We start from the raw sequence: 11,643 nt of genomic DNA on the forward strand, positions 1-11,643 counted from the left end.
GTGAGGTGGGTGTCTTTTTTTGTTTTGGAAGGCAAGATAGTTATATTGTATTAAATTAAACAAATTGAATTTTTAATAGACAAAGTTACCTTAGTTACACTCATATAATAGGTGGGTCTTTTTCATTATAAAAATTCAAAAGATAGGGGTATACTAATAATGGGTATGCTTTCGGAACTCCTCCTCCATCCCCCTAGCTCCGAACGAAAAACTCCCTAACTCGTCCAAACCTCCGGATCTGGCGGGAAGGGAGCTCTCGCCCCCATGCCCTCTCCCTCTTCTCTGTCTAGTTTAACTTCTGTGTAGTGTTTTTATTTCATTTTGTATTCTTAGGCCGAATAAGGAAGGATCGTCGTTCGAGTCTTTCCGGCCACCAGTTCTCTACACGCGCCCCACTGGTATGACGCCCAGCCGCCGATCTTCAGAACTTCCAAATCCGGCGTCCATCGGAGTGGTGCGTAGCCCGCACGTGCTGGACGAAACTCCGGACAATGTTGGCACGTGGCCCTCACGCGCCACCGAGGAACCCTCTCCCGACACCACGCTCGGTTGCTGTGGAACCACTGGCTCCGGGTTTTCCAAGTCTGACCGTCGGCTTTTCTCCCAGCGTGAACAGTTCTGCACGAAACAATGCTGACCATTGTGTACTGTTCATCCGTTTTGTATTTTTAGTACTGTCTTTTGTTTCGTTTCTTTGTTGTTGTCCATTTCAGTATTTTGTAGTTGTCTTGTTTCTGATGTTGGTGTTGCTTTTGTTGACCCGAGTGAGGTTTGGGCCTTTAGATCGGACGTAATCCGGGGCAAGGCTTCGAGAGTGTTGGGCGATGCTATGGCCGGTGGTTATACAGCCGGGCTGTTGTGGTTTGTATGTACGCTGGGTGCTCGTTCCACCAGAGCTCGAAATGACGATGCTTGCGGTGGGCGTGACGTCTAGGGTCTCACCAGAACTTGTGGTCTTGTAGTTGTTAATGTGGTTATTTGTTAATTGTTTGTTAGTTTAGTTCTAATAGAATAGGAATAGGCTTTGGATTTAATGTCCATAGCAGTGTCCCGTACTCTTCTTCCCTGGGAGGATGGAGAAGACCTTTAAGTTCTGTTTTTACAGAGCGCTTTCTCTGTTCCGAGAAAGTTTGATTAGAAGTTAAGACAATGTCCGCCGCAAATGTATTTGTGTGTGGGGAAGCCCCAGAGCTGTTGCGTTAGTTGGCTTATAACTGGATTTTCTGTGTATTGAAATTTCTTGTATTGATAAGTCACATTTGTAACTTCGATTTATTAATGAAATGAGTATGTTTCTTTCAAAAAAAAATAATGGGTATGCTTTCAAATAAACATTTCGAAGCCGCTCATTGCGCTATATTATGTGCACATCGATTATGATCTCAATGAAATTTTTTAATACACTAACTCTCAAAAGATCGCAGGAGTATTTTTGTGTCTCTAACTTAAGGTTCGATGATCCAATCAGTAGCTTTCTCAGAATTTTCAACCAATTTAGGTGAAGGTGGGTGTTACTTTGCTGCTTACTCTAATTAATCTGCACAAATTAGAGATCTCATTTGCATGAGATTATAAATAAATTAACTTTGCAAATGAAAGAACCCCAACCAGCTAGGATGATTTTGAGCCACTCTCTTTCTTCCTTTGCCCTTTTAATTTTACCCATCTAGGATTAATTTGGCATTGTTTAGGCAGCAGTCATGGCATGTAGGGTATCCCACAAAACTTTATTATTTCTAAAAGCATGCCCAACTAATTAAGGATAAGGAGTAGTTTATTTTAGTTGGGTACCTTAAAAAAAATTTAAAAAAACCCTTAAAATGAAGCATTTTGGGTTGGAATCCATGTGAGGACAATCATGCTCAAAAGGGGCAAAAATAATAATACTGTATTGCTTGCTTTATGTGCTTAGAGGCTACCCTCCACTTCACAATTGCCTCCAAGGTGGCTGAGTGGGACTTTGGTCCCCAAAGGTAGAATGATTTTTTTACTCTTTTTTGACTCATAATTTTTTAGCCTTTGTAAGCCGTTGGATCTTATGATTAGGACTTTCTTTGCTTGATGATGTCATGATGTGGACCTAGTTTTTTTTTCATTTCATTCCTTTAAGCTTGAGAACCACCGGACAGAGTGGACACTCATAATTTCCCTCCTTATGCAGTTCCTCTGCAGAAGAAAGGACACATCTTTTTATTAGAGACATGAATTAGATGGGTTCTTGATCCGGGACCTTATAACGTCCACATTCTCTTCAATTCGTTTTATCGGTAGGCGTAGGACCACAGCTAGGATATATAAACATCATGCATACAACTTACAAGACTGATTTTCCTATGATCGATCTAGTCCTGTATGCATGCTTGGATTCAATTATATTAGGTTGTCCGTGTTTGCGGAGCTTACGATAACTAAGACATTAGAGATATGTTTTTTTTTTTTGTATTAGAAAAAGAGCAATGCTAGAAATTACAAGTTGACGTGGAGAACACACCACACACCATTCGTTATTGACATGTCATAGTTTGATTTATAAAAAGATTTAATTTTAAGTTTCTAATCTTATAAATCAAACTATGTCAATAATGTAAAATATTGTACGTATATTCTCCACACCAGTTTGTAAATATAGTTTTCCTTAAAAAACATACGAATATATACTTGGAAAAAAAAATATATATTAGCTTTCAAATTCAATGATGAAATGTAAATTAGTCTTTATTTCAATCTCATTTAGGTATAGACGTGCAAAGGGTGTTAAAGAATCCCTCGTCCATTGAATCTTAATAATATATATATATATATATATATATATATATATATATATTTATATATTATAGAGCTCCATTACAGAACCTGATCATCGATCTGGGAGATCCCAAGACAGACATGACTAGGTTAAAGTACTAGAACCCATTTCTTTCATGCACGCACGCTCTTGCTTTTCTGATCATAATTAGGTACTGGGACCCTTCCATTTTAGATGCTAAAAGAATGGGAGAAAAAGGGTAATGCAATATATCTTAGGATAATGTTGATGGGTCGCACATGTTTTTCTTTTTAATTACTGGTACGTAATTAGTTATTAGAGTTTCAAACGGGATAAAGCCGTATATTATATATTATATTCACAAGTCGGAGTGAAAAACACATCATTCATATTATTAATGTATCACGATTTGATTATCTTGGCTTATAAATTTACAAGATTCAAATAAATTTTCAGTTATTGGACTTTTTTTGAATTGCAATCTTCTAGTTTCATGATCTTTAACTTTGTCTATGAATTTTCAGAGTTGTAAAGAGCATTTTAATATATATCTCTAACTGTGATCTAATGTATTAATGCATGGACATGCTGTTGAGAAGTCCTACATGGCTTAGGAACAAACTCATCCTGGATTTTATAAAAAGTTATCTCACTCCTCCTATTAGACCTTTTATGAGGAGAAATAGGTTTTTCTACATGGTATCAGAGGCAGGTTAACTTATGACTGATGATGGGCTCTTGCGACCTACCCACGATGATGGTATCGGAAATATCGGCCCACACGTGAGGGAGCGTGTTGAGAAGTCCCACATGACTTAGGAACAAACTCATCTTGAGTTTTATAAGGAGTTACCTCACTCCTCCTATCAGGCATTTTATGAAGTGAAATAGATGTTTCTACACATGCATGGCTAAAAAAAGATGTTCTTTTCTTACAAAAAGAAACAAATAATAAATCTGAGAATATTAGCAGTACTAATTATATATGTTTGAGACAGAAAAAGTGGAATGTGGTTGTTATAAAAAAACTAAAAAAAAAAAAAAAGTGTCAATTTTTTAATTTGCTAAATTATGACCTTTATGTAAAGAGTTAACAGTACTTACAACATTATTAATTAAGTGGTGATCATCACTATGTGTGGTGTACAAAGGAGGCGTATCATATCAAGTGGATTAATTAATTAAATTTGTCCTAATAAAATTCTTAATTTAGTTGTTAAGTATTGAAAAATACTAAATTAAGGTAGTTAATGCCTCTTACAACACTGAAAAAATACCATATTGCATTCAACATTCCACCTATATACAAGTTGTTGGATGGATATATGCATAGTTTCTATCTCAACTTCTATAAACCTCTTGCTGTTTTTCCGAGAAAATCTATGATTCCTTCCATGGTTGTTGAAGCTAGAATGATGAACAAAGAATTCAGCTTATCGTACGTGTTGAAATTCAGCTTGCTCTCTGTTGAGTTTTGAAAACCAATTATTTTAAGCAAATCTGGTCGTGATTGTGATTTAATACTGAAACAAAACTTCTCATGTTGTCTTGTTGTTAGAACCAAGGACCTTACGAAGGTATGCCATGGGGATGATGTTAGCAAATGTTGTCCCAAGCATGCAAGGAAATAATTCCATCTTTTACTTGGACTTGAATAATCTTTCGGTCAAATTGAGGTTGATTACTCAGCTGTCCATTAAGCATTGGACCAACTAAGCAATTTCATGAAAAGGACTTCCCAAGTTTCAATTGGGAGTTGAAAACATCTTGCAAGGGACATTCTGTCATCTCCCTCCAATATTCCATTTATTTTGTAGTTTCTGAAGCTGAAGGGCTGAATGAATATCATGATCATGATCTGATTTTCTTTTTTCTTAGATCTTATTTGTGGGGTCTAAGGTCAGGGATGTATTCGTTTCTTCAGTACGTATTTTATTGGGCAGTGCAAGTGGTGAGCTTTTTCTTTGTAAATGGACACATATTCTAGAGGTATTGTGATGTTATTATAACCCCCTATGAACCAATGTCGTTCAACCCCTGCAGTTGATGATGAGCTTAGTTAATTTGGTAGGTTTGCTGGTCCTCCACTAATACCTTGTCGTTTTATGGTCCTCTATTAGCCTAACAGTCAGAGCAATTGTGAAATTAGGATTTTCAAAAGCTAGTAGCTCAACCAGCCTAAAGCTCTCTGCTTTTTTTTTTTTTAAATGTTTGCCTTGGACATGTTCAGCAAACAGTTTACTTCTGTTCCAGCTTCATTTTTTTCAGAAATTAGTTTGTTGAATCTGATAGCATAGCAGCTTTTTCTATGCTTCACCTTCTGTAATTTGTGGCCTCAAAAGTAGTTAAGCTAGCATAAAAATTGTTAGAGTAACGCTGGATACAGTTTTAGAATCGCTAATTTTGAAAAAAAAAAGTGGATAAATCTGGAACCCACATGAAAAAAGTGGGTAAATATGAGAGAGTATGTAAGTTCCACACACTTCTCTTGAAAAAAGTGAGTAAATCTGAGACACAAGTGATATGTTTAGTTTGGGTTCCTCTGTTTTCAGACGCAAGTTCCATAAGTCTGAATCAAGTTGGTATGGTTTCCCATTTGTTCTGGAAAGGAAAATCCAAGGAAAGAAATGATTCATAAAATAACAATTAGCAGACTGAAGTATTCGTGCATGACAGAAACCCTGAAAAGTCAGAAGAGAATGTATACTCATCATGGCGTAGAATTGCAGTAAATAAACTCAGTATCTTTCAAAGACATATTCTCACAATTTAAACTTCTGATTATGCACCAATATTGCAACAAAGCACATAATGATCCTTCAGCTTTCAGGACCCTTTTAATGTGCCCAAAGGATGAGAGAAGAAAAAAAAACACATTAAAAAGTCATGTCCCTAATGATGGCCTAATCTATTGATATAATCATAGTATAAACATAATTAGAAGGAATCTAATTATATTATAGATCGAAAGAGATGATAAGAGGAACCAAAGTTGCCAGTGTCCCAACATCAAGCTCATTCATTGCTGGGTCATATTCAGCAGTCGGTACAGTAATCAGCACCAATGCTAGTGGGTTTACTAACTTTAATGTCCACCTAAAGAGCTAGATAGATTAGTTTAATCTAGTGCTCAGCTATCAACAAGTAGAAGAAGCTAAGCTAGCTCAGGAGCAACTTCAGCCAGCAGAGGACATTTTTCTTCAAGAGTGAGCCTTTGACAAATCCTTTTTAATTTGTGGGCAAGTTGCAAAGGTTGGTTTGCAAAAGTGGAACTTGCTGGGATGCAATTCCCTCTAGCACAATAACATACTTTCTTAAACAATTGGTAGTATCTGAAATCAGGCAAAATACACTTTGTAGCGAAATTTCAAGGTAAGCAAAGGACAAAACACAAGAATGGCCAGAGAAGTTTTATTTGATGATAGTGCTTTTATCATATATTTCACTTGTGTTGGGAAAAATAAATATGGATAGCTTCCAGATTATAGAAGGTGGAGAGATCGTGCGACGAAAGCTGATGGGGAGATGATGGAAGATTTCAGGAGGAAATCATTAAATGTAACTAAAAATATACTTTGAACAAGTTACTCCAGCATAGCTTCAAAAGTCATCCTTGTACTGATTCCAACTTTAAAAGGCCAGACTTTGAAGTCAAATTCCATGAACTCCCCTGGCATTTCCCGGAAAGAATGTCGAAAGAAGCACTATGTTGGGACCCTCTTTGACTAATCTCACAATGAACAAAATAAGAAAGCCAAGCAAGGGTCTTGGACAAGGCATAACACATTTGTAGCAGTGAATTAACTGGATCCAATCGATGATATCTTTTAGTCCATACAACGGTAGTCACATCTCTATATTTCCGAGATAAATGTCAAGAAAAACGAAGAGAAAAATGGCAGCACCTTTTTATTCACTGAAATAATTACTAAATCTGATTCATCCAAACAATCATGAATTCTATAAGCAGAGGTAAAATGTAAACATTGCCTTCAAGACTCGTTCCGGTGTGTGCTTGATTCCGATACAAAGACATAACCCTCCTTTATGATGATTCCAATTAGCTTTAACATCTCAAAATTGATGATCACAACAATGAAAGGTGAAGAGAAAAGGCTAAGGTTAACTTTTTTCAGGGTGTGAAGGGGGCAAAGACAACCACCGAGTTGTGCCCACCAAAGCCAAATGAGTTGGAGATAGCTGCAGAAAAATTAGAAATTTTAATCAGTCAACCTTTGGATGGATGTACCATTATGTCATCATTCAGATACTAAAAACAGAAATTGTTGAAAAAAAAGGGTTTCTTGTTGCTCTGAGCAAACACAATTCCCCAGCAACATGTGTATATATTTATATATATATATATATGTATATTTCAATTTTAATTATTTAGTTTTGACCCACATATATATACGTTTATATGGCAGTTGACATACCAACATTAACTTCGTGCTTTTTCTTCACATTTGGGACGGTATCAATTGTGACAGCAGGCTCCAAGTTCTACATGAGTAATATAAATATATAAACATGAAATGCATTAAGAAAACCGTTGGAATTAGCTAAAAGGAGGCAAGCGAATGTGAGAAATGAAGGACTAAGATTAGTACATCTTGGTTAATAGTTGGATGCACCCAGCCAGTTCTGATTGCTTTTATAGTTGCGATAGCCTCTAATCCACCGGCAGCGCCAAGGCCATGTCCAATCATTGACTGAAACAAGAAAAAAACCGTTAATAAGCTATGTTGTAGTTACACCACATCATTTGGTGAATTAGACCTCATTGAAATTCTTGAACTGGTTTGCATAGGATTTAGGTTTCTTGCCTTAGTCCCATTCATCTTTATCTCCGACGTGTCCTTGAAGACCTTCTTGATGGCACTAACCTCAGCCAAGTCCCCTGCTAGTGTAGATGTTGCATGAGCATTCACATAGTTCACCTACAAGTCATATATTTGAGAATGTTCTATCACATTTCTAATCTCCCTTATAAATGGTATATCTCCATATAAATATGACGAAAACTTTAGCCTTGAGATCAAGGAATTTTACCTCTTCAGGGGAAACTCCGGCATCTTGTAAACTTTTCGTTATGCAAGATGAAACTCCAAGGCCATCTGACCTAGGATCAGTCATGTGATGAGCATCACATGTTATAGCACCTCCCAAATACTCTGCATATATTTTTGCTCCTCTTTTCATTGCGCTCTCCAAGCTCTCCATAATCTTTTTTGGTTTACAAAAATAAGTATTCTTAGCAATATAAGATTGGATAAATTATTGTTAAGGCCAGAAGAAAACTAAGCTAAGTCATGTTATACTTAAAGAACAGTAGATTCTATAACTACCAGAACTCCAGCTCCTTCTCCCATAACAAAACCATCGCGATCCTTGTCCCATGGTCTGGAAGCTTTATGGGGTGCATCATTCCTCTGAGACAAAGCCCGGCAAGCTATGAACCCACCAACCCCAGTAGGAATGACAGCAGCCTCGGTCCCGCCAGCTACCATGATATCTGCCTCACCTCTTCTAATGTGATTCGCAGCTGAAAAGAAGCAGTAATTTGCAGTTGCACAAGCAGTTGAAATGGAGTAATTAGGTCCCATCAAACCAGTGTCTATAGCCAGCAATGCTGACCCCATGTTGGTGATGGAATACGGAATAAAAAATGGTGTGATCTTCTTATATCCCTTTTGGATTAGAGCTTCCACTCCAGTGGAGAAAGCTGTTAAGCCTCCCATGCCTGATCCCACTAGGACTCCAATTTTTGTTCTGTCCATCTGCAGGCAATAAAAAGTGAAAATTGTTATGCTTAATGTAAAGACTGGTGAATTATAATGTGCTGCTTACAAAATCTGACCGACTTTTTCAAGAACTTCAGTTCCAAGGTTGGCATCTTCAAGGGCCCTCTTGCCAGAAACTAAACAGTACCGCCAGGAATCATCAAGCCGGCGATCGTTCTTCCCATCAATATAGCCTTTGGAAGAAAATTCACGAATCTGACCTGCAAACCGGACGGAGAATTTTGAAGCATCAAACCTGTCAATTAGGTTAATCCCACTCTCTCCCTCCAGAAGTTTGTTATAGAATGCATCAATGTCACTGCCAAAAACCGACACAAGGCCCATTCCTGTTATGACAACACGTTTTTTAGGATCTGTTTCTCGTTTGGGAGCTGAAACTGTTGAAGCCATGGACTTGATTGTTCTGCATTTTGGAGCTGAGAATGGAAAATCAAAATAAAGCTAGTATTACCACAAATCAAGATGTCAATGTTGTATTATTGAGTACTGTACATACTTAGCCATAGAAAAAGGCTTAGACAAACAAAAATAAAAATAAATCAAAATCAGCACTTGAAGATATAGCAACAAGTGACGTCTAGAGAGAACATTAAGGGATCAATAACTGAAAATCTATGTTGCTGTCCCTCCTGGGTTTTCACTTCTGATCAGGACAGAGGACAATGTTATGGGTTTTACTCAATATCAGACTCATGTTAAGTTGCATAATTAGAGTGGTATATAAGTTTCACCTAGTAGACTGACCAAAGTACAATTCAACAGGACCTTGAATTTTAACAATGTATTAGAGGAAAGAACCCATGAAATAAGATATCATCCACTATAAACTATAACAGCTCTCACGCCTAACAGTTTGACTTTAACTTCAGCCCGGTCCCCCGGATAAGGAGTAAAATCATTCTCCACGGCAGCTTCCCATTGATTTCTTTTTTCTTTTTCTTTTTTGAAAGGAGCGGGCTTGTTTGGTTGTTAGACTGCACTTAGCTCAGCTGAGTTCGGTTCAAATTTAGATCTCTTCTAACATCCAAACACTCAATTCTCAAATCACTAAACTCATCTCAACTCAAAATCTCTTTACACGTGGGACCTACAACTTTTTTCAACTTCCTACAAATACATCTAAACTCATCTTAGGTGGACCCTACAGAACTCACTCCACCCTCTCAACTCATTACAATTCATAGAGAACTCAACTCAGCTCAACATCCAAACGCATCCTGAAACTCAATCATTCATTGACTGACAAGACAGTAATACAAGGAGGAGGGTCCTCAATGTTTACAATATAATCTGAAATGAATAAAGCACTTTTAGCTAGACTATGGGCCACTTTGTTTGCATCTCTTCTAACATGCCTAGCTGACCACTTCAAATGATGCGCAAGTAGAAGTTGAGTATCATTGATAACCATTGCTTTCTAAACAAAACACTCGTACACCCAATCATTTCTTATATTTGATATTAAAAGAGAAAACAAGTCTTTAGGGCCAAAATGAGACTTCAGATAGTATTACATCGAGTATGCTGTGTACCATATTCTAATCTCACTTTTATCCTACTGTGTTGATATGACATTAACCATCAACCTTTGAATTTGTTATTTTAAACGAGAGTTTATTAATGGTTGATGGACAATACCATATCAGCATAGTGTGATGGGAGCGAGATAAGATACGAATGTGTCATATAGCATAACTCTTTGTATCTTTGTCATGGTGTGTTTATGTTTGTGTGCAAAGTGATGTTCGGGTTGTTGACTATGTTTTTAATCTTTTGATTTCTTTTGTTATTTTATTTTCAGTGAATTTGGTGTCGTTTTAGTGTGCTGCAGATCTGGAAAGCGTGTGGGTGTATGAAGAGCTACACCAAAGGCTAATAAAAGGCCTGAAAATTCATGTGCAATGATAGGGTGCATGAGTTACTTTATAGAAAACAATAGGAGTCTGACGTGTTACCCTCCATTGATTGATGTAGAGATCGGCCTCTTAGCCTCTAGGATGTAATCATAAGATAAAAAAATAAAAGAACAAAACCAATACAATAGGCACTTTAAAAGGAAAGGGAGAAAAACACAAGGCACCAAAAGTTACAACATTCATGGAAGTCTATATTGGTCAATTGAGATTAGTCCTGGAAAGGAAGGTTTGTAAGCCAAAGCAAACTCGTTTATATCTTTTCAAAGGCTTCCCTACTTTGAAACATTATAACATTATAATGTTATAAACATTATAACATCTCAGCCAAAATTCTAAAAATAGGAGAATCAAAGGCTCTTACCTGGAGTAGAAATGAACCAACTTGATCTCTGCCTAGTTTGAGCAGTCTGCATACCATTTCCAGGTCTAAGCCCGCTGTATTGAACAAGAGAAGCTCCATTACCTCCTGATTCTCTAGCTCTGAGCAGCACCCCTGAAGAACAAGTACCAGCAATGCCTGCCATCTTTCTCTCTCTCTTCTTTTTTTTATTTTTTCTGAAAGCGGTAGGATTTGACAGATATAAAGAAAGTGAGAGAACTTTGGGTTGTCAGTGGACTTTTCTTGTTTTTGGCTTTGTAATTTGTTTCGTCGGAGAGTCCGCCCCCTATTTTTTCTCCCCTTTTGTAAGGGAATGAAACAAAAGGTTGGCGATTAAAGCAAAGGAATAGGCTTTGAATTTCCCTCATTTTCTTTCAGCCGCTGAACTACCCCCAAACAACCACTTGGTTGCAGAGAGAGAGAGAGAGAGTCCCATGATGGCCGTTGTTGAATGCACCCAACTGTTTTTGAGGTTCCTTAACTGTTTGTCTACACGTTTAAAGTCACTTCTAGTATATAAGGTATCCGTACAATTGAGCTTTCCCAAATCCCACGTATATACCATTAACCCGTCTGCTGTTCTGTACCTAAATGGTTGGGCTTTTATTGGGTGCCTGGTCCACTAAACAATTGGAAGAGGGGTTAGGGAATTTGTTTTATGTATTCTACTAATTTATTATAGTAAATAAAAAAATTAAGATATTAATATTTTCTTTATATTTGATGATGTAGAAGCGTTTCAGGCTAATACTGCATTGAGTGTGTCAATAAATAAGC

At 37.2% G+C, this 11,643-nt stretch overlaps 1 protein-coding gene across 1 annotated transcript; it reads right to left on the bottom strand.

Annotated features, from left to right (window-relative positions):
• Window positions 1–6,652: 6,652 nt before the first annotated feature.
• On the bottom strand, window positions 6,653–11,315 carry LOC108985417 (3-oxoacyl-[acyl-carrier-protein] synthase I, chloroplastic-like). The gene is made up of 8 exons (XM_018957705.2): window positions 10,849–11,315; window positions 8,632–8,987; window positions 8,116–8,547; window positions 7,820–7,993; window positions 7,594–7,707; window positions 7,378–7,479; window positions 7,204–7,270; window positions 6,653–6,967 (listed from the first exon to the last, which is right to left on the bottom strand). Exons 1-8 carry the CDS (start codon window positions 11,009–11,011, stop codon window positions 6,900–6,902), a joined length of 1,476 nt encoding a protein of 491 aa, XP_018813250.1. The 5' UTR covers window positions 11,012–11,315; the 3' UTR covers window positions 6,653–6,899.
• Between the last annotated feature and the right edge of the window lie 328 nt (window positions 11,316–11,643).

Source organism: Juglans regia, chromosome 2 (assembly GCF_001411555.2).
Source record: "Juglans regia cultivar Chandler chromosome 2, Walnut 2.0, whole genome shotgun sequence".
NCBI lineage: Eukaryota > Viridiplantae > Streptophyta > Magnoliopsida > Fagales > Juglandaceae > Juglans > Juglans regia.

Bases quoted from the DNA above. Each gene is read 5' to 3' on its own strand.
- LOC108985417 (XM_018957705.2), bottom strand. From the start codon at position 11,011: ATGGCAGGCATTGCTGGTACTTGTTCTTCAGGGGTGCTGCTCAGAGCT. The intron at 7,271-7,377 runs GTACTAATCTTA...TTACTCATGTAG, and splicing joins ATCCAACTATTAACCAAGAT to AACTTGGAGCCTGCTGTCAC. The intron at 6,968-7,203 runs GTATGTCAACTG...ATTTTTCTGCAG, and splicing joins AAAGCACGAAGTTAATGTTG to CTATCTCCAACTCATTTGGC.